General features: G+C 31.3%; 4 protein-coding genes across 18 annotated transcripts; 1 reads left to right on the forward strand and 3 right to left on the reverse strand.

Moving 5' to 3' along the window:
* Positions 1-1,548: 1,548 nt before the first annotated feature.
* On the reverse strand, positions 1,549-8,481 carry LOC114387949. Of its 3 annotated transcripts, XM_028348247.1 has the most exons (9): positions 8,335-8,481; positions 8,014-8,072; positions 6,865-6,927; positions 6,104-6,476; positions 5,729-5,841; positions 4,683-5,159; positions 3,723-3,878; positions 3,133-3,584; positions 1,549-2,239 (listed from the first exon to the last, which is right to left on the reverse strand). In XM_028348247.1, exons 4-9 carry the CDS (start codon positions 6,454-6,456, stop codon positions 1,598-1,600), a joined length of 2,193 nt encoding a protein of 730 aa, XP_028204048.1. In that variant the 5' UTR covers positions 6,457-6,476; positions 6,865-6,927; positions 8,014-8,072; positions 8,335-8,481; the 3' UTR covers positions 1,549-1,597. The 3 variants fall into 3 exon arrangements, with proteins under 3 accessions (XP_028204048.1, XP_028204047.1, XP_028204049.1); XM_028348246.1 differs by lacking the exon at positions 6,865-6,927 and having other exon boundaries at positions 8,335-8,479; XM_028348248.1 differs by lacking the exons at positions 8,014-8,072; positions 8,335-8,481 and adding an exon at positions 7,276-7,323.
* Positions 8,482-9,938: 1,457 nt separating this feature from the next.
* On the forward strand, positions 9,939-10,262 carry LOC114385844 (uncharacterized mitochondrial protein AtMg00860-like). Its single transcript, XM_028345903.1, has one exon. The coding sequence runs from the start codon at positions 9,939-9,941 to the stop codon at positions 10,260-10,262; it is 324 nt and encodes a 107-aa protein (XP_028201704.1).
* Positions 10,263-10,468: 206 nt separating this feature from the next.
* On the reverse strand, positions 10,469-17,234 carry LOC114388148. Of its 7 annotated transcripts, none has more exons than XM_028348480.1 (9): positions 17,085-17,232; positions 16,408-16,431; positions 16,030-16,154; positions 15,783-15,826; positions 15,574-15,671; positions 14,196-14,672; positions 13,369-13,518; positions 12,402-12,820; positions 10,469-11,134 (listed from the first exon to the last, which is right to left on the reverse strand). In XM_028348480.1, the coding sequence occupies exons 5-9, from the start codon at positions 15,665-15,667 to the stop codon at positions 10,520-10,522; spliced, it is 1,755 nt and encodes a 584-aa protein (XP_028204281.1). In that variant the 5' UTR covers positions 15,668-15,671; positions 15,783-15,826; positions 16,030-16,154; positions 16,408-16,431; positions 17,085-17,232; the 3' UTR covers positions 10,469-10,519. The 7 variants fall into 7 exon arrangements, with proteins under 7 accessions (XP_028204281.1, XP_028204279.1, XP_028204276.1 ...); XM_028348478.1 differs by having other exon boundaries at positions 16,328-16,431; XM_028348475.1 differs by having other exon boundaries at positions 16,244-16,431.
* Positions 17,235-19,406: 2,172 nt separating this feature from the next.
* On the reverse strand, positions 19,407-22,831 carry LOC114385687 (mediator of RNA polymerase II transcription subunit 18). Of its 7 annotated transcripts, none has more exons than XM_028345712.1 (7): positions 22,647-22,831; positions 22,467-22,528; positions 22,241-22,291; positions 21,687-21,786; positions 20,514-20,571; positions 20,067-20,423; positions 19,407-19,713 (listed from the first exon to the last, which is right to left on the reverse strand). In XM_028345712.1, exons 3-7 carry the CDS (start codon positions 22,274-22,276, stop codon positions 19,611-19,613), a joined length of 654 nt encoding a protein of 217 aa, XP_028201513.1. In that variant the 5' UTR covers positions 22,277-22,291; positions 22,467-22,528; positions 22,647-22,831; the 3' UTR covers positions 19,407-19,610. The 7 variants fall into 7 exon arrangements, with proteins under 7 accessions (XP_028201513.1, XP_028201508.1, XP_028201512.1 ...); XM_028345707.1 differs by having other exon boundaries at positions 22,457-22,528; XM_028345711.1 differs by having other exon boundaries at positions 22,603-22,780.
* Between the last annotated feature and the right edge of the window lie 490 nt (positions 22,832-23,321).

The following is a 23,321-nucleotide window of genomic DNA, read 5'->3' on the forward strand; positions in this document are numbered from 1 at the left end:
CTTTTGGCAAGTTGTGTTGAGTTAATTATATTTATGGAATTTTCCCTTGAGTCAACAAGCTTCTCTGGACAATGAGAGGTGGTACCTCCTAGGAATTCCGACCTCAAGTTAGGAAGGGTTTTTCCTTTGTTTTTTTTTGTTTTTTTTTTTTTTTAAAAAGAGAGTGATCATACTTACATGTATCATTTTTAAGAGTTTCGAAATATCTTGTGTAACTGTTTGAACGTGTTTTCCATATTTTTCAAACATATGATCTCTATCCTTAAGTTTGTTGGACAATCAGGTTCTAGTTATTTGAGATATTAATATGAGCATTAAAAAAAAAGAAGCATTTTATGTGCATGCATGTGGCTGAGTTCCAAGACATATTAGTGACACTCTGGTTACCATTCTACTAAGGAATTGTACAACTCGTATAACCAAATTGTTTAAGTAGGCTCGTAGTGTTTGTAGATGCGACAACTTATAGCTTGGTAAGCATATAACTCGGTCAATGCATAAGCATCCCAAGCTCTGAGCTCATCTTGGGAGAAGGAGCTTTATTTGCATTTGTTCAATCCCACAAGTTGTGTCGAAAGATTAAATTGTCGAGCTGTTGTAGGTTTGTTATTGCTGTTTCTGGGACTTACACTTTAAATTTGTTTGTTGTCTTTAAGTTCTGTTCGTTCTCTTCAACCTTTTGTCTTCGTGTAATTTTTTTCAATCACTTTTCCATATTTTAATGGCTGATCCCACGAAGAAGACATGGGTAATTTGGATAAAAAAAATCCCATTAAAATGTATGTGCTTGACACATGATCTCTCGGGATTAACAGAATAGACAAAGGTCCGTGCAATGAATTTCAATCAATTAGGGAGTTTTAATTTGTAGGTCTCCCAGAAGGAGGGGTATTAGATGTAGTAAAGTGATAACAAAATAGAGCGATCGAGCTTAGTTTGCTTTAAGGTTTAATATCATATTATTTCCTCAAAATGATACAAGATCACGTTAGACATTCAGTATTACTACTCCTGGTTCTTGTTTATAAGTTACAAATGATTAATTCACTGTCATTAAGAAAAATAATTAAGAATATTAAATTTATCTTAAATTAATATTTTTTTTCAAAACTATCCACTATAACACAAACAATAATAATTTATGTTTCTCTCACTTTATGCAACTCTGTCATCTCAATCTAAAACAATTCAATTAATTTTCTTTCCAGCAAATATTTTTATTAGCAAATTGTTTAATTCACAAATATTCAATTTATCTCTTTTATATTTAATATAAATTTAAATCAACTCATGAGCAATAATTATATAAATAATTTTCTTTTATTTAAGCACTTCATAATCACATGTAACACATCAAAATAATATTTTTTTAAATAACCTATTAAATAACTCTTATTGTAAATGCTCTTACACATCATTCTAAGATTAACTTTAATCAGAAATAATTTTATGAAAAAATAATTAACACAAATAACATTTTGAATTTAACATTTTAGAAGATCAAGTTACGTACACATCTAATTTCAACCTAATAAGTACTAGAAGTGATAGTTTTTTAAGTCGACTTGATATATTGAAACTTTAAAAAATGATCTGATTACAATGCCTCTAATTCTTTAGTAGCTACATAAATCATACGTTTACTTGGCTTAAATAGATTCCTACAATAGAAGGTTGAGTAGATGATATCTGACCATAATGAAAATTGCAAACCTATATATAGAAGCAATGGTAGACATGCAAGTACTGCAATTATATCAGGAACCGCCTTCAAACCATAGTAATACGTTATGAAGAAGGCACTGCCAAATGCTACCATCATGCATGCTATGGAGATGAATAGAGTTATCAGTCCACATATTAACTTCAAGGGTAGTGACTGGTGAAAGTCGTACTCCGCATATCGTGAGATGAGAATAGACAAGAATATCAATATTGCAGTTGCAGAGAAGACGAATGCAGCTGCATCTGATATTGCAAATACTTGGAATGATGCTTTGTTCAAGTAATTTGGTTTATTTGTGCCATCATCGATACCACCTGGTATGTTAATAGCAGCAGCGAACACTGCTGTGGCAATAACTGTTGATATAAGCATACAAAACTCAGCAGTGCGTTTCATCCATTCCTCTCCTTCTTTTCGCAATCCTTCATGCTCCTTTGTAAATAATTCTTCAGCAGTTAGGCCATCAGAATTTTTCAACTTTATGAATGATGGTGGCATTATTTTCTTCACCTCCTGTGTTAGGAGTTAGTATAGATGACTTTAGTGAATAAACCTCAATAATTACAATTTAGAACTTCAGGCATAATAATAAATGAATCTATATATATGCGGGAACAAATGCATATATGGAAGATCGACAAACAAATGGATTGACTAAATTTTGAATAGAATTATAATGGATGAGTAAAAAATAAACAATTAATCCATGTATGATCTCTCCAAAATGTAAATATTTCAATCAACACATAACTTATTTAATAAAAAACCAAGCCATTATTTATGTTATGGATGTATACGTAAATCATCTATTTTTTAGTTGCCAATGACATTTATACGGAGCATCAACCTATCAAAACACATACTATGACACGAATATTGAACACAATATGAATATTTTAATACAACTTATGTCTAAAATCTAGGACACAAAGACACTACATAAACATACAAATAGAGAGAGTGATATATTCATCTTTTTAAATTAACCATTTATATTTTCTCAATTGTATGAATCATGTAAAAATGACAACTTAAGTGTTCAAGCCAAAAAAAACAATTTTTAAATTAATAAGTATGGAGCAAGTGTCATGTGGTGTCAATATCGAAAATAGATTTGATATAACAACATTTCAAATAAGAGAGGTGTTCGTGTTTTATAGGTATCAATCAAATTTTCTGATAATTAATCTTGATTAAAAAATTTGATTAATTACCTTTAATAAAAAAATTTCTTCCAACCACAAAGTTGGAAAAAATGTAAAACCAGAGAAAAGAGTAAAAAACACTTTATCCTAATATGCAACGATAAAAGAATTTTCAAACTCATAACAATGCAGTGGTGCTGTGAAAACAGAGTGCCGTGTGAAAATGCAAAGCATTCAGAGTTAATGAAATAAAGGGGTTACCTTAAACCATATGATCTCGAGGCACATTTGGAATGCTGCTCCAGAAACTAATTCAAGTCGATCTGGTGGGGCTAACTTTGCAGCCAAATGCAATAAAGTGTTGTTCTTATTTTTTGGTTGAAAACACAACGGGTTGTTTTCTTTGACAAAATATGATATTATAATATCCTTAATGGACCCTATTTCATGTACGAGATTGAAGATGCTAGCATGGCGATATGAAACTGCTGTGTGAATTATACTTTGGTTTTTGTTGTCCACTTCCCATATGATCATGCTAGGGTAAGCACTAATAAGCTCTGACAAGAATCCAAAATTACCAACTTCTGCAGCATCGAATAATAGTTGAGAAGGGACACTTATGATTCTGAATGCCTCCGAGTGGTCTTTGTGGCGGAGAATCGTTTTCCACAGAAAATTAACCAATTGAAACATCACATGTTTTTTCATGTCTGCAATATAAAAAATTGGTTTCTTGTAATAAAAGAAGTGTAAAAGAGCAAGGTATAATCTGGAAGCTCTACAAATAAATAAATAATTCAAGCCACTTGTCTGAATTTTCCTTATAATTAGTGAACGTAAGAATTTACCAGGGTTGATCTGGATGGGATCTTTAATCTCTGAACAATGACAACAAGAATCCAAAGGGTTTTGATTTAGAGCCAAGAGATGCAAAGCTGTGTCCTTATTTTCATCCCGTGCATAAGCTAGCTCTTCCCACTCTCTTGCCATTTCTAAGGCCATGTCTGAAAGATATTTGGATCAATATCTACTCAACTTCATTTTAAATTAAGACTTAAATATGCTTTAAATATATGATAATTGATTAATTTTTATTTTGGATTTTAATATTTTTTTTTCATAGAATTCATCATATATTAAAATTTTTGTTTCTAGTTCATGTTGTGTGTTAAATGATTGTGAAACATTGGTGAATAAATATTTTCAATATATATTAACAGTTGAGATAATATCACAATATAATTTAAAGACTTAAAATAAAAGTTTTAATATATTAACGATCTATTAAAATTTAATAAAAATTGAAAACAAAAAAAGTCATTTATTAACAACCTAAAACATATTTAGATCTTAATTTAACACAAGTTTATGTTACAACAAATAAACATTGAGTATGTGTATATGGAATTGTTATTAATAATATAAAACTTTTTTATAAATTTAAATAACCAATATGATATCATTTAAAAATTGAACGGACTAAATTTAAAATATTTTAAAATCTTAAAGGACTAAAATAATATCATTTGAAATGACATTTTAATTAAGATATCATTATTATATCAATAAGTATTATTGGACTCGTCATACTTATAGAAAAAAAAAGATTAAAATAAAATCTTTTGAAAATATAAAAGAAATAAAATGAAATTTTTAAAACTTAAATAAGCAAAATATTGACTTAAATAATCAAAAGTAACTTTTAGCCTAAATAGAAAAAAAGTCTTGCAAAATTTGTGCTAATAAATTTTAATTAATATGTCTAAAAGAGTGTATTAATAATTGTGTTTAAAACAAGAAATGCTTACGATAGTTGCCGGTCTTGATACAGGTAAAGAACAACTTTATCTTGTCCTTGTCTTGGAATACTACTTTGGTCATGTCGTATAGAAACCGTGCCATGTCGCATTTTCCTTGCATCACAGCAAACTGAATAGGTGTATAATCATTTCCACCCCTTTTTGTTGGCAAGTGTGGATTTCTATCCATCAATAATTTAACAATTTCCATGTTCCCAGATGCAACAGCGAAGGAGAAGGCGGTGTTGCCCATGTAATCTTGCAATGCAATGTGTTCGTCTTTGAGTTCTTGCAGCAGCTCCTCCACAAAGTGTGAATCGTTTGCTCCTGCAGCAACATGTAGAAGTGTAGCCCAACCACTAGCTATTGCAGCGTGCTTCAGTCTATCATCTTTTGCTAAGATTACTTTGGCTGCTTCCCAGTTGCCTCTTAGAGCAAGCTTGTGAAGGGGCACACAAAGATCCAAAAATTTGTCCATGGATTCCCCTGAAACAAAGCTAATATTTATTACTTGTGAAGTTTTTTAATTAATACGTTTTTTTTACAATACTGCCTCTACTCATATATAACTTTTCTTTTAAAACTAATTTAAAAACATTAAAAAAATTGCTTAATTTAATTTTCGGATGGATTCAAGATATTTTTCAACCAAAAGTCAAAAGATTAATCCTTCAAAGGATTAAGATTCATTTTAAGTGGTTATTATTTTTTCTCAATAGATATTTTTCCACACATAAACCTGATTATTTAACTTGTCTTGAGCACATACATATAAAAAATAAAATTATTTATCAATCATATCATGCTATAAAACTCGTCATTTTGATATTTTTATCTTTTTTTACTAAACTAATCAATGTATGCAAAGTGAATGATAATTATATAATTTATTTTATTATTAATTTGTTGCTAGTTATTTAACCTTTACAAAAGAAAAAAAAAGAATTTATTTTATTAATTTACAGTTTTTGTTTTTTTATTAAAAATTGAAAATAAATTAACAAGTTTTTGATAAAAAATTGATAATTTAAAAGAACAAATCATTTTTACCGTACTTGTATCCTGAAAAAAGTAAAGGTCAGGAGAATTAAATTGAGTAGCATCTGGTGTGTTTGGATCCTTGGAGAGTTGTCCTTGTGGAGTTGGAGAGTTGGCACCTGTCATTTCCCTGTTAAAGCAAAGATTGCAAATTACGTAATTATTATATTAGGGTTGGAGTTCTCTTCATTTATTTGATTTGTTTTTAATGTTGTATTTTTGTCTCTCTTAAAAATCAAGAAAATGGAGAGGTCTGAGTTGTTTTTTTCCCAATTATACACGTTAGAATTCTAGAAACAGTGCGTACTAAAAGGAGGAAAAAATATTCAAGGTTAGCATTCAGCAATTACCAAGTTTCAAAATTTTGAATCTACAAATTGAAGATACTTAACCTGTCAAAAAAAAATCTGTCAAGCTCGTCCCACATTTGCTTGGCTGATTTTGGGTCATCTGAAAATATTTCAAAAATATCTGGATTTAAGGCACAATGTAAAATATTTTTTGCTTTTGCTTCTAATTCCAAACTCTTCATGTCGTCTTCATCATATTCATCTTCACTTTTCTCCACTTCTTTGTTGTCTACTAGCTTGGTTGGAACTTTTGGTCCATTTTTTATCACAAGCCAAAGCTTGAAGTCAACAGATTGTATGAATACTCTCATACGTTCCTTCCACTCAGTGTAGTTTCTTCCATTGAAATATGGTGGCCTCGAAATAGAGTGCCCTTCAGTGATGATATTACTCATCAAATTCACAACTGTTGAACCTACAAGGATATATTTTCTTATACTATATTATGCCCAGGAATGTTAAGGATAAAATTTATTTAGTGGTCATCTAACTTGACCACTCAAATAAGAATTAATAATTTATCTTTTGTAGTTACATATAAAGTATATGTTATGATCTTTGTCCTATCCTTAATTAATAAATGAATTAACGAAGAGTGAAATATGAAACAAAGAAATAAGTGAGAAAAAATAAGAAGAATATAATATGAATCATGAAGTTTTAGATTTTGATGATGTCGAAAAGAATTTGTTTAATAATGATTATTATCATATAAAAAAAAGAGAAAATATGAATCATAAAAAAATTAAAATAAATAATTGAGAGTCACTTCTTTCCTCTCTTCTTTACCCACATCCACCTACCAATAAAATACCTCCTTCCTAAGTGTTTTTCCTCGATCTTAATTCCTTCTCCCCTAAATACACCTAAACAAACACGGTAAGAAATTCTTATGAATCCCCTGAGATGAGTGGAAATTTTCATTCCTATTTAGACTCAAAAGAATTTATAGTTCTTATGCATATTAGACTCGTACGTGAGTGATTGAGAAATCCCTATGCTTTAAAAAAAACGTGAAGGAACAGTTGAATACGGAGTTCATACAAAGTGAATACATATTATGACGTTTCAGACACTTGTACTGTGAATATGGAAAATGTCTCTAAGAAGATAAGGATTTCCAAAAGAAAACTCGAATACCTAATTAAAGTGAGGCAGGAGTAAGCTAATATAATTTTGTATAAAAATATATAAATATTGAAAAATTCTCGTACCTAAAAATTTGTTTTTCTTATAGGATTCTTCAGGATATAAAAACTCTGTTTACTGAAGAAAGAACAAGAAAAGGTAAAGGTCAGACAAGAATAATTGATATATATATATATATATATATATATATATATATATATATATATATATATATCTTGGTATGGACGGTTTCTTTTATCTTTTCTACTATTTGGACCACTTGCACATTAAAGAAATGAAAAGATATTTAAGTATGATTAACCATTGACTAGTACTTTTAATCTTACCGAAGTTGGATCACGATCGTTGATCATTTAGCATATAAAAATAGCCTGTAAGGCACTCGAGTAGCTAGACAAGGGCCATAAGGGTTAAATTACTCCTTATACTTTCTTTAAAAAGATGGAGTACGTAGGAGCCAGGAGGAAGTAAACCTAACGGGACAACCGTATATTTCGACCTAACCGAATTTTACCTCGAGAGATGAAAAAAGAATGTCATTATATGTGAAATATTTCATGAGAACTGTAAAAATTGACTTAAAAAGGATATATATATATATAAGAAGTACGTGCAATACGTGGTGGGGTCATATGCGAAACCCCACCAGTGAGAATAATCCAAGTTTGCGTTTGTTGTTTTTCCCCTCATGCCCTCAACTTAATTAATTATGGCCAAATACTGTACGACAAATCTTTCTTCAATTCCTAATAACGTGTGACTGAAATTTCAACCTAATGAAGAAAATATTAAGGTGCGCGTACCTAAAAATATAAAACTTTTTAAAGTTTTAACTGCATCTTTTCCTCCTCCACTTGATTGCCTGCACAAAAATGATAAACAATACCAATAAGTATTTTGGGCAAATAGAATTAGAAATGAAATGTTTCAAAATTGTAAGGGAAAGTAATTAGTGCATAGATCTGGTTGAGTTCTTGATGGAGTTGTAGTAGAAAACATAAAAATAAAAAAAGATACAGAGGTACGTAAATTCAAAGTGTGTCCATAAGATGAAAGGGAAAGAGAAGGAAATAAAGTTGAAACAAGTGTACAGTTAAGAGGAGGTGGAATGACGAAAAAGATACCTGAAGAAGAAGAAGATGGTGGTGGTTGGTGTTGTGGTGTTAAATGAAGGAATGAAGTTGATATTTAAAGGATAGGATAGAAAGAAAATAGCTCTAATACAATAGAAGAAATGCTGAAGAACGTTCCTTTTGAATATTCTTTCCTTCTTCTAAATGGCTTTGGGAAATGACACTTTCCAGGGTATTACTCAAACACAAGTTGCTTTTTAATAATGTTGCAATGTAAACCGGAGACTTAGGTCGTCAACGTACAGTAGTGAACAATGAAAATGAATGATATTGATGTTTCTGTCAACAAGCATCATAATATTCCACTTAAAAGGAAAAATTCTTTGTCGCAATATGCGTTGTGCTGCGACTTGTGATAATTTATAGTATATTAACAGTGTCATATATAATCAAGGTTTGAGTTGTACCGATATTTAGGTGGCAGTCATGTTCACATAATCTTCTTTCACAAGAGGTACCTCATATAAAAAGAGGTACCTCGGTGGCACTAGGAGGAGTTACCTCACGAAGACATCAATGAATCTCACATAGGTCACAAACCTTTCATCAACATCAAAGGTAGTACCAGAAAAATGCTAATGGGAAGGTATCACATGTCCTCTGGAGTACGCATAAGTTACATTTTTCTTTATTTCTTTAACCTAATAAAAAAACTGAACTTTTTGTTTCAGAAAAAAAAATTGAATTTTTATTTGTACTTTTATTTTCAAAATTACTAATTTCTATATAATTTTAACAATTTATTTTTTCAAAGTTTTATTATAATGTTTTTTTTTTATGTTCATAGCAAATATAAGTAAACATCACCCCAGCGAAGCATGGGTCAACACGCTAGTTTTTATATGCATTGTTATGTTATTCTTGAACCATTTTTTACTATATTTAATCCATTAAAGTTGGTTTAGTGACGAAGAATTTGAGTAATTTGTATGGGATCTTACCTATGTTTGGATGGAGCAATTTAATAAGGAAATTCATTTTTTTAAGGAATTTAAAATAATTTATAATAAAATAACTTGTTTGGATAGAATATTTGAAAGGAGATTGAATTTCTAGTATTTTTATGAATCATTTTGATTGACCAAAATAGTGGGATTTCAAATTCTCTAAAAAAATATAGAATTTGAAATTCTTTTTTCGGAGATGTTCACTCTAACTCACATTCTTGTTCACGATTCTTTTTCGCTCAACACTCACAACGGATGACCAAAGTTTTTACGGCCGATATCGACATAAGTTGTTTTTCACTGACATTGGCCGAGGTTTTTCCAGTCAGAATTTTTTTGTATGATATCAACCAAAGCTATTTTTTGTCGATATTGGTTAAGATTTTTTTTAGATGATGTTGGTTAGGGTTATTACGAATATCGCGTAATGCCTTTTGGTCTATGCAATGCCCCATCGACATTTCAAGCAACCATGAACACATTCCTTCAACCTTATCTATGAAAATTCATCGCGGTGTTTTTCAATGACATTTTGGTTTATAGCGCCACCCTGAAATCTCACCTCCATCACTTAGAGTTGATTTTCACAACTCTCTTGCAGGGGTAGTTCTTCCTTGAACACTCCAAGGCTTGTTTGCTCAATGGCAAATGGAGTATTTAGGACATGTTATTTCCACTAATAGGATAGAACCAGACCACTCCAAGATTATCGTGATGCTCGAGTGGCCAGTCCCCAACAACCAAAGGGACCTGCGAGGCTTCCTTGGACTCACGGGCTTCTACCGAAAGTTCGTCAAAGGTTATGCTGCTATTGTCGTCCCTTTGACCTCACTCCTGTGTAAAAACAACTTCAGTTGGACACCAGAAGCACAGAAAGTCTTTGAGTGGCTTAAGGTTGCAATGACTAACGCCCCTGTTTTAGCCATTCCAAATTTTTCTCTGCCTTTCATATTGGAAACTGATTTAATGTGAAGTCTAATCCACTCCTTTTATTTAAATTTGAGTTTGTATAAGAATATGGTTGTTTTCACAAGAAAAATGTCAAAAATATCGTGACTACAACTATATTTTTTGTGTGATTCAGTAAACCTTTTTTTCTTCTTCTGTGGGTTAACTGCTTTGTATTTTGTTAATTACTTATACGATCATCATTTTGAGCAACAGTAAAAAAAATTACATGCAGACAAAAGTACATCAAAATTTATTATTGAGCAAACAGCTCAATCTTTCTAATGAATCATTTGTTTCCTTGGTCTAAACAGAGAACCACAAATATAGTGCAAATACATTATGTCATGCCAGAGACGAAACTGTAGACATATAAATAAGAATATTGGAAAACACACAAATACAGCAATGGTGATAGGAACCCACGTTTTAGCATGGTAATATGCTATGAAGAAAGTACTACTGAATGCTACCATCATGCTGATTATTGAGAAAAATAGTGACACTAGTCCAAATATCAATTTGAATGGCAGTGACCTGAGAAAGTCTTCCTCAGCATAACGTGAGATGAGTATGGACAAAAAAATTAGGGTTGAGGTCGTAGAAAGGGTCAATGCCAAGGCATCTGATAATGCAAATACCGTGAATAAAGGTTTCTTCAAATAATTGGGAGATCCTAACTTGTCATCGATACCACCTGGGACGCTGAAAGCTGCAGAAAACACTCCTGTTGCAATTAGAGTTGAGACAACCATGCAAGAACTTGCTGTTCGCTTCATCCAAGATTCTCCCTTTTTCAACAAATCTTCATGCTGATTGGTGAATAGTTCTCGAGGAATAATGCCTTCATAATTTGGCATCTCTACAAATGATGGTAGCATGATCTTTTTTACCTCCTGCCACATCAAGGGTATGTGCATAATATCATTTATGTATAAATTATTTATTTACTTCATGGAATTGAAGTATAAATACATAAATTTAAGGTTGTTTTTGTTTAAACTAATTACAAATTATTCTTGGGAAAGTGAATTTCAGAATATCATGTATTAATATTGTGAACAAATTTTGAGAAAACATTCCAAGTATTATTTATTTTTAAGAATATAAAATATTCATATTTATTTTATTACTTATTCTTGAGATGAAAAAATGACTATCTCTTAGAGTCAATTATTCGAACCTCCCTTGAGGTTTTATCTTATTACACTTCATACTTCTTTTGAGAAGTTCTCAAAAGAGCTTATGATTTGTATCCAAACAGGTATGTAATCCTACAAAAAGATCTTCTAATTTATTGCTTCGTATAATGTATAATACTGGGAACTCTTTTCCTCCATTTGCATCCCTTGTGTTTTATGTGAATAGCACTTGATATTTCTCTATTTATTTTTCTTAGCTTTAGACCTTACTGTCAAGTAACAACATTAATTAATAGATAATGTGTTTTATGTGAATAACACTTGATATTCCTCCATTTATTGCTTCGTATAATACCGGCAACCCAGTTACTTATCATACTATTAAGGAGTCTAATAGAGCAACCTCGTGTTATTGTTTTTGAAAAAATTGTGTTTTTAATTTCGCATCAGTTCATAACAATTGATGATGTCAAGAAGTTTTTAAGCAATTAAAAACAGTTAACAACAAAAAATTACCCTTGATGATCTCATTAGACTGCTTGATGACATGACAAGTTATTAAAATTCGTAGTTATATCATCAGTTGATGGAGTATATATCAAGCAGAATTTGCATAAAACACGGGGAGTGCAAGTGAGGGAGGGGTTGTCCGGTGTTGTATGAGACAATATATTTGTGTGAGAGGAAAGGGGGGCAAGGGTTACAAAATGAAGGAGTATTAGGTGTAATCAATGAAAATCTTAGAAGTATCTATGTAATTTACTCTATCACTTATATTCCTATAAAAATAGAAGTTACTTCCTATAACAACTATTTATTCTCACTTCATTCTTTCACATTTCTTCTTTTACTTTTAGTTTTTTCATTTTTCTTATTAAATACTTTTTTATTACTAAATGTTAACCAAACACATTTAGGAGAATAGTATTCCAAGTATTTCTGAGACTATTTATAAGAATGTAATATTATACCTTAAAAATAGAAAAGGATGAAATTAAGAAGCTTGGAGTATAGACTATACCTCAAACCATGTCAACTCAAGCATCATTTGAAAAGCAGCTCCAGAAACTACATTAAGTCGATCTGTTGGTGCTATTACTGCAACAGAATGGAGTAACGTGCTGCCTTCATCATCCAAAAATGTTAACACGAAATCTTTGCTTGGGCCAATTTCGTGTATCAAATTGAATATGCTAGCATGTCGGTGTAAGGCAGCAACGTGAATTATACTACGACCCATCGTATTCAATTCCCAAATCAAATCCGGATAAGTGCTCATAATCACAGATAGAAACTCGAAATTGCCTTCTTCTGCGGCAATAAATGTTACTTGGGATGGTTCTCTTATTGCATCCATCATCTCAGAGTCATCAAGGGTAAGAAATATATCCCAGATGCGTCTTGTAAGTTTAAGGACCGGAGGGTCCTTCATGTTCTTGCCTACGGCACACAACATATATCACCGATTAGTTGTCTCATGAAAAAGTATTCAACAAAAAAAAAAACCACAAAAAAGTTGTCTCATGAAAAAGTTAAAATTGTTGAATTTTGTAATACTTATTCAAAGGTAATAATTAGCAGTTGAACTGAGGGTGTGATGAAGGTGTGATGAAGCATACTTGATTTTTTAGTGTATGCTTGAGAGATTTTCAATAAAGCAATAAATGTTAAAGAATATAACTACCAACACAATAAACAATAAATATTAACAATACTTTTTCTACTTTTTTTTACTTTTTAATGATTGAGTGAAATTTATCCTATATTTTGGTAAGTCTCACTTCTAATCGGAAAAGATAATCGTTAAATAAAAGTTGAGGCCAACTAAAATTAGTAATTTTTAATAAATTTTAATCAATTATAGAAAAAATATTAAAAAAAATGCTAGAGAGAATATTGCTAGCATTTCTCCATGTGAAAATTATAAAACAGAGTAACAGATTGAAAAGAGTCATGATTTCCTAAAAGAAGTGATTATATGCACTTACACAAATGAAGGAGGTGTTTTGGATATCGTAGTGGACTTCGGCAACCACAATTCAAAGGCTTTCGAGCCAAAACATGCAAAGCTGTCTCGTAGTTATCACCCCGGGCAAAAGCTAGCGATTCCCTCTGATTTAGCATTTCCAGGGCAAGCTCTGCAAGAAGATCCAAATCATGTGGACTAAAAACTCTGATGACAGCATGATTAATGAAAGTGTTCACCCATGTTCAGTTCTACCAAGATTACACTGCCTAATTTAAGTTATGTGTACTTAGTGATATATTTGTGGTTCACACTCATCAGTAAAGGGAAGGATGCAGCCGTTTCAAGAATGAAATTAAAAGTATTCTTCTGAAGTCATTAATCAAACATTAAACCATTTGGACTTTCACCAGCAACTGGGGTATTAAGTTTCTTTTCTTGTTTAAAATCTTGCCTTGAATTCACTTTTGATTCCTACTATCATTAGAAATGATTTGACATTAACATGCTAATATGATAAATGATATGACAATTAACATTTATATTAACGTGACACTAACCGTGTGTTGTACATAAATAGAAAAACACTAACATGCAACGGCAACACATTATTAGTGTAACATAAATATTAGACTATCATATTAGCATGTAGATATGCCATCATGAATATGAAAATTACTCAATTTGAAAGACATGAGAACCAAATGTTTAATAAATATTTTAGGAGACTAAAATTACATATTCATAAAACTATATGGAAAAATAAAAGAAGTGAATTTAGATGGAAGACCACAAAACTGAGAGAAGGTTGAAAACTTAAACAAAATGTTTGGTTATTAATATGCTTACCATAGAGCCCAGAGTTTACACAAATGAGGAACAGTGTAATCCAATCATCATCATAGAGTATTTCTCTAGTTTTATCAAACAGATACCGAGTCATTTCACTCCGTCCTTGTAACACAGCCAAGTGAAGAGGAGTGACTCCTTCTCCACCCCTTATAGTTGGCAACGATTCATTCTTTATGCGCATGATTTCAGCAATGTGCACGTTCCCAACAGCTGCAGCAAAGCAGAATGCAGTGTTTCCCTTGTCATCTAGCAGTTCTAAGTCTTCGCGTGAAAGTAGTTTCACCAACTCCTCTACAAAGCATTCATGGTTTGCTCCGACTGCAATGTGGAGCACTGTTGCCCACCCCTTTGTTATGGCAGACTTGAGTAGCGTGGGGTCTTGGTCTAGTATTTTCTTGGCCTCTTTCCAGTCTCCTTTTAGTGCTGCTTTGTGAAGTGGAACACATTGGGTGAGGTACCTGTGCCTGGCTTCCTCTGCAACAAGTCAATTGAAGTGTTATTCCCTATATATACATATGAAGTTTTCAGAGATTAATGCGATTGATGCATGCATCCCCACAGGGGATTATAATTAATGATAGTATTACTAGTTTTATGTGTAGATTAACCGTCTGAGAGATGAAAAAGGTTTTCGGAGTGTCACGTTGAGTGGAATGAGAAGCTTAACATGGTGCTTAAACCATCAGACTCTCCCACTTAATAGATTAGTCGTTCAGATTTAATTCTTTTATTGTGCTTAAGTCATAAAAATTGGTACTTAAATTAAGAAATGACTCTTGAAAGAGGTAGCAATGTTTAAAGGAAGTTTAGTTTAGTGGTTGAATAATCTGCGAGTTATTGTAAATTTCTTGGAATCTTGGTACCTAAGTTTGATTCCTAAAGATAAAAACAAGTTTACAAGTTCCACATTGAAGCTTAGTATGATATTTTAGTCATGATGAGGCACTCTTAATGAACTAGTGTTTTAGGTTGGACTGTCTTCTCAGCTTAAGTCACTTTTTCAGTGCTTCAGATTATGTATTCTTCTATTGAAATCATGACATGTGACATTTATTTACTGTTCTTTAAACTTATAGAGAACTAAATGATGTTTCAAAAAGAGGAAAGTAGACCTTGATCTATAATGACCTACAATTTTGGTGCTTCAGTGTATGGGAAGACAGCCAGTAACATTAGTAGGAGATATTGTATATCATAAAAGTGAGGTGGTTTTGTAATGATTTTGAATTTTGATTGACCACGTATTACTGAAATTATTATTATGGTAAGTTACGCAGAAGACCCTACTTTTATTTTCCATTTTTTTATAAAAAAAAGAATCCACATTTTATGAAAAGATAATTGGTAGGGCTTTAAGAAGGGACAGAGAGCTTACGAGTGGACACAAGATGAAGGAGAGGCCTCCTAAACTGAGCTGAAGCAGCCCTCTGAAACATTTGTTGGAAAGATGTTGAATGTGTTAAGGCCATTTCTCTGCAAAGACAACATACAATACAATATTACATCTTTTCAGTAATTAGTTAAGCACTTGAATATGCTTGGCATGACAATCTTCTAAGTCATAAACTACTTTTTAGGGCTTACCTAAAATCAGAGAAAAAAATGCATTTGCTTTGACTTTTGAGTGCCTACAGAAATAGAGTCTTATAATAACTCAAAAGTGATATAATTTCATTAATTGATCTTATTTTTTATTTAATGAATTTTTATTTTAATTTATAATTTTTAATAAATTTCAGCTAATAATAAAGTATATTAAAAAATAATGTGTAACACTGACAAGGAAAAAAAAAAGCATACGAACATAATTTGATAGCTAAATCAGAAATACCTGTAAACTTGGTAACTTTTTCCCCCCTTGTTTTGCTACAATATTCTCTTGCTTTTGGGAGGGGGAGGGGCTCAAGAAACAAAAATAACCTTCAGATTTCCACTACGAGTCTATGACCCAGATCTCTAAAGACAATAAATCAAATAAAGTTAGGTTGGAGCAGATTTAATTAATTAAGGAATATATTGGGATTCCTAGACAGATAAGCACTCACACAAGTGATTAACAACAACAAACGAAAATAAGTTGGACACTGGTGGTAATGTATCATACGATATACTATACTATATTCATATACTTAAATGCTTATCATTTGAAAACTGTGGAAAATTTATGGTCTAATTATTGGTCTTCTGCACGCCACAAGTTTGCGCACACCTATTCTGGATAATGTTTCTGCCTCTGCGAATATAAGAAACTCATTATTCAATACTTTAAAGAAAATGAAACTAAACAATAACTGGTGAAGAGACAAAATAGTAGAGACTGAAAAAGATGAAAAATAAAGATTTCTCAGCTGTTTTTTGTTATTTTATTTAGAACTCTTTGTTTTGGAACATAATTTGTAAAAAAAAAAATTAAAAAAAAAACTAAGAGAACAAACATGGCTTTAGTTTTGGCATATCATGCCGTGTCTTCAAAATTGCAACAGATGAGTTAAATCCAAAAGAATACTGAAAGATCATTGTGCAGGAAAAACATGTTTTTTTTTTAATTATTTTCCTGCATACTTTCTTCTACTATCTGAAATATAAGCTTTTTCTTCATAATAACATACTTGAAAACTATCCTGTCTATTGTTCTATATTGCTCCATGGTTGAACACCAGAACAATTAGGGATATTTCGAGAGATGAATAAATAAATACCCAGAACATATAATCGGCATTTAGCAACAAATTCTTTGAACAAAAGAGAAAATATTAACTACTATAAAGACCAGAGCTATTTGGTCAAGGTAGCTCCAACAAACAAGAACTACAGTAATATAAAGGAAGAGAAGTGAGGGACAAAGAGCAATAGATAAGAAAGAGAAAGAGAAGGAAGTTATGTTACCTTAAAAGAAAAGTTGAGAAACTTTCCCCTTTTGCAGCGTGATTGGTTTTGCTTGCTTCCACAATGCCAAATTCATCTGCAGAGGGCACAGTACTGAAGTGAAGTGTTTTGGTTCGTTTAGAACAGTCCAAATGAAATAGGTGAATGCATAAATTGATGGAACACCTTTTTTTTATATGATTGGCTGCCAGACTGTTAGACAAGTCAATGATAAATAAATTAAATAAAGTAGTCTAGTATATCTATGAAATATTACAAACCAAGAAAATAAGAAAGCAAAAGTATGATTTTCATGATTTTTCAATTAAAATTACATCTTGATTTTCTAAATAAATCACTTAAGGCTTAGATGAATTAGTACATAATTTTAAATAAATCACTTAAGCGGTTTAAATAGTGGCTTTTAACTATTCAAACTACTATCTGAATTATTTTAAGAATGAAAAATAAAATAAAAAACATAATTTATAAAAATTAAAATAAAAAAAATTACAAGAAAAAAACAAAAAAAATATTAAATTATAAAAACTAAAAATATATTAAATTACAAGAACCTGCTAGCCGCGAAGCCAACAACTCCATAGAGAAGCACTAAGATCCAGAGGATTTTAAGTTTTTATTTTTATTTTGTGTGTGTGAATATGATATTAAACATCCACAACTTTTTAACTGTAAAGAGAAGAGAACAATTATATAAAAAAAAAATGTTGTGGATGTTCTTCTCTCCGTCTCCACCTAGTGGGATAAGACGTTGTTGTTGTTGTTGTTGTTCTCCTCTTCGTACACAACAATTTGGTATTAATATTAACAATTTCTATTTTAAAATACAAGTTCTAAATATATTAAATATAATTTATGCTGAAGCAATTAATATTATGTTAAATATGGCAATGCTTAATTTTATTTAGATAAATAAGATGTTATGTTAAAAGAATTGGATGATAATTGATGTAATTCCAAAAATAATTTAATTTATTTTGTCACATGTTTTATTTTTAATTGTTTAGTCTTTTTAAATAATTTATTTTGCTCAAATCCTTTAAGTAACATGAATGTTATTAGTTTAGTTAATTATTCACATAAATTTAATAATTTTTATTTAATCATAAAATTATATTATTTAAACTTCAAGTCTCTTTGTATAAAAAGAATAAATAATATAATTTTTTAATGAATATGTGATTGTAAAAAAAATAGTAAATCAGCTTTTTTAATGAATGATTCGAGTATTAAGAAACAGTAACGTTAACAAAAAAAATGACGTTAACAAAATCTTTAGTATATCAATGACTAAGTAAAAATCAGTCAAGAACGGTAGGCGCATAATTACGTTGACTTGATTTTTAATTTTTTATCTGAGCTAATTTATTGTACTTTTTTCTAAGTTAACCTATTATACATAAGAGTATCAGTTTATTTATAGAAAAAGAGAGTATCAGATTAGATTTTAATAGAATGTGTAAATATTAGAAAATCCTTTTACATGGTTACTAATCAGTGGTCTGGTCATAAAAATTTATAAATTTTTGATAGAATGTGTAAATATTTTTAATCCTTTTAATAGAATGTGTCTGAAAAATTTATAAATTTTTAAAATAATTATCATAAAAATTACATGAATAATAATTTTTAGTTGATTGATAATAAAATATTTTTTTACAAGCTGTAGATAAAAATTAAACTCAAATGAAACTTATATTAAAAGAATAAATATTAAAGGTCTATTTGGTTAAGTAACTTAATTAAGTAGTTGTTGAATAGTATTTACTTAAGTATAGTTATTTTATAATAAAAGAGAAAATAAGGTTAAATTATTTTTATATAGAAGTTATAATTTGTTTTCAATATTATCTTATAAAAATAAGGTAAAGAATAGTTTATAAACACATAGTAAGCTATTTTTATAAATTCAACTTTATCCTTTGTTCAACTTTTTCTTTTGAATAACAATCAAATAAAGGATTATTTTAAATATATTTAAATAATTAAATGATCATTTTAAACCTTTTAGATAAAATGAGATAGCAGAATAAATTTTTTAAAAGATAAATGATTATTTCAAACTTTTTAAATAAGATAAAAAGACCAAAATAAAATTTTTAAAAGATAAATAATTAAACAAAATAAATTAAGATACAAAACCAAAATGATTATTTAGTCTAACAACGTACGGATCGGGTACCAGTTTTTGTACGCTATAAGTGTAGATTAGACCTTTAGTAATCTGATGAAAATAATCCAAAGTTGGGGTTCAGGCTTTGGATGATTCAATTGTCTCTTCTTTTATCATTAAAGCTTGACACTATATTACTCTCAAACAGCTTGGAACAATCAAATTGCACTTCTATACCAATTAATCCATCATGAAACAATTAATAATGGGAAGGCATGTTCCCATGTTAAATTTTTACATGTTATTATCAAGTGAAAATTCTATGTTCACGTCTCTATTATAATTAAGAAGTGGGGTCAAGGAACTTCAATGTACATAAAGTGAGCGTTTATAAAGAAAACGGTATAGTCCCACTACAAATTTGTACCCCCACCATCAGACATTAGAGATGCAGCAGCTGCAGCAGCAGTAGGAACAACACCGGTTGAAATGCCTGGTTTGGACAGGTGGAGAAGCCTGGGAAATTCACACCAAACAGTTACATATGTCAATGATAAATGTGAAGGAACATTGCAAAAACATGATAATTTTTCTGCAAACTCAAAGGGTTGCTAATCTGATCCACCTAAATTGATAACCGTATAACTAATTCTAATATGATGGTAAGACCTTAGACAATCACAACTGAGCAATATCAAACAAGCATGACAAAGTTATTAAATCTATGACCTGTTGGCCGAATATGGATGAAGTTAACAATATAGTAAACCTGCCAGTTACTAGCAGCTGCAGCATCACCTTCTAGGTGAGTAAAATATTTGCACTTGGTATAGAAAAATGTGCAATTGAGAAAGCAAAAAGATTCTTACGGTGCAAGGTATTCACAAAAGGATGACACAGCAGAAGCAACTTCAGCGTAGGTTTCAGCAGTTGCAGGTGCTGTTACTTCAACCATTTGTATACCAGGTGTTACTGGCACGGCCTCATCAGTTGCATGCAGCTTCAGCATTTTATTGATTGATGAAACTGTTACAGTGATTTGTGCACCCCTGTGGAAATTGAAGGAAAATCCCACCCTCAGCAGCTCATGGTCTAACTTGTACCCCAGTGTATAAAACATGCGAAGTGCATTCTTGCTTGTTTTGCTTTCCACCATTGACCTAACGAGAACAGAAATTTGCTCTGCACCTGCTCCCCTCATTGCACCACCTACATGTTTAACAGTCCTGAACAACCCATCAAGCACAACTTAAATTCGTATATGATTATGGACATAAGTTCTGACAAGTTTTTGACAGTGAAGTTGCATGGTTTACCAGGAAGGTTCAGCTTGCTCTAGGTCACACAAGAGTCGAACCTCTGAGGCTACAGTGCCTAGGAATAAAGACCATTAAATCATATGATTAATTGGAGAAAGGTCAAGATATGATACACTCAAGAAAACTGGACATATACACTAACTAATTCAAAAAGTAGACAGAAATGTTGAGGACCTCAGGGAATCATTAAGGAATCAAAAACATTTCATCTCCATCTTAAGATGCAATACAGAATAAACCTCATCTTGGACAAGCATAAATTTCTTCAAAACAACTCCATGACATGTAATACTGAAAGCCAATACAAAAGAGCATCATGGGTCAAAAAAGGAGCACGAAGCATGCCATTTAGATACTAGTCCACTACAAATGCTTAAGGGTGCACTTGATGCTCATTGAAGAACAGCACAGCTCAAGAAGCCAAGTCACATAAAATTGTTTTGCTTTGTCTGCTGTTTGGTGGTTAATATATAGCACAGCCACAAGCAGTTCTAGAAATGGAGTAAGAGTTCACATTGGGTACAAGCCCGATTGGGGCATTGTGCTTGCTGGCTTAACTAAATTGGGGGTATTTTAAATTTTTTGGAAATTTGTATTGTCTAGTCCTTCATTTGTTAGCAAATCAAATGCATTCTAAATGAAAATGCCACTGCATATACTGAAACAAGCATTCAACAGAGAGTACACATTATCTGCAAACAACATTCAAAAAAATATTTTCTTTAATTTTACCGTGGCCAGAAGCTAAGCACATACGTCATTCTGGACTACTCATTTCAGGCTTCCAAAGAATCCTGGGTATTTCCGCATAATTTGAAGCAATTTTCCAAAATTTCATTTGGAGACTTAGGAGGGGGGAAATTGGGTAAGGCTCTGGGGAGAAGCACTCTTTTTCTGCCTTGGTGGAGTAGGGTGAAGGATGGTGCTCTTTTTCTCTATTCTCAATACTGTTATTATCATATGCACTCTCAGATTCTCAGGGGCTTGCTTATATATCAGAATTGAAGGCTTTGTTGTATCAATGTCTGTTTCCCTGCTTCCTAATGTAAGTTATTTCATATTCATACTTGTCTTTCCCAGTAGAATGATATTCTTTTCCTCTTCCTTAGTAATACAATTACTTTCATAGCAGCAAAGACAAATGGAAATATATTGAAATAAAACACTCACCCAGATGTGGACCACTCTTGAGGCATATTTCATGGATCCTCAATCGTTCTCTCTGAACACCACATAGTCCTTGAAGAAGAATCTCCAAGGCCTCAACATGCTGCAAAAGATAACAAAATATTAACAGCCAAAGTTGTCTCACAGCCAGAAACATGAAAGATTCCTTCTGAAAAAATGTAATACTAACATAACATACTAACAAAACATCTTAAGACATTTGTATGCCTTTTATTTGAGAAAGAGGTCCATTCAGGTGGCTACTCAATCTTTAACTAGAGCATTAAGCTACCTATCATTGGTAGAATTCAAATACGAAATGCAAGTAATACACAAGCAATCACAGTCAGCGTTCTTAAAACAAGACGGGGGAAATGGAGATTATGGCATTAACATGAAACAAGATGATTTATAATAGCTGCATCCCAAATCTAAAATTTCTAACCTCAAGAGACAATGGCTATGCCAGGTCAATTTAATTCCACAACATCTCCCATATATCTTCAAAGAAAAAGCAATTGCCAATTTATAATAATTCAACGAAAATATAAACTCACCTGAGTCTCTATAATTCCCTGAACCACACATTCCATATCCACTATGCTCAGCTGCATTACACACGAGATGTATGTATTATTTATGCAATCTAACACTTTTGATAAATCCATCCAATATTTATACAGATAAACAGAGATAAATCCATCCAATATTTATACAGAAAATTCTACACAATATTCAAAGATAAAGTAAAATAACTTAAGAATTGACAAAACCCGTGTTAACTTGTAGTTGCAGCTCTTGACTAAAGTTATTAGTGAAGTCAATTGAAGGATCAATGTTCGAATCTATCATACAAAGTGTTAGACATTACTATCAGTAAATAACAGTGCTAAATATTTCACAAATCAAAAACACAAACCCTAGATTACAGGAGAGAGATATGAATAGATGAGAGGGACGAACAGGGCGAACGCGAGAGGGAGTGAGCGGGAACGTGACGAGCGGACGCGAACGCTTTCCAGGAGAATCTCGGATCCAGATCCTCTCCAATTGAAAATAATTGGAGGATCTCCGATTAATAAATTTTCAGCCATTAGATTAAATTGAAGGCATAGATTTGGCCACGTTTCCAATGAAGAGAGAGAATTACAATGGAAAAGGTGAAGAAGAAGGGGCATTAAATTATAGTGGGGAAAACGCGGACAGTTGGCATAAGGGAAGGCGCGTTGTTATTTGGGGAAACCATTTGCGTGAAAACTCCAACTACATGAGTAAACGTTAATATTCCTCCTGTATCAATTTTCATGTACAGTATCTACTTTTTTTATTACTTTCTTTTAACTTTAATTAAAATTTATATTAGACAAAAAATCACACCGAATTTTTTTTAACAATGTGAAGATTAAATTGATTGATTAAATCGGTCTATTTCTTTTTAGTTTACATTCTATTTCTAATTATCTTTTTTAATTCTTATATCAAATTCTAATAAAAAAATAATTCAGCAAAAGATTTATTTTTTAAATGATATCAATAACATTAAAATATGTTAACTACTTCATCATTATTAAATGAGATTAATAAAATTAAATGAATAATTTATATAAAAGAAAAAAATTATGTACTTATGTAAAAAAG

This window comes from Glycine soja, chromosome 15 (genome assembly GCF_004193775.1).
Source record: "Glycine soja cultivar W05 chromosome 15, ASM419377v2, whole genome shotgun sequence".
Lineage (NCBI taxonomy): Eukaryota > Viridiplantae > Streptophyta > Magnoliopsida > Fabales > Fabaceae > Glycine > Glycine soja.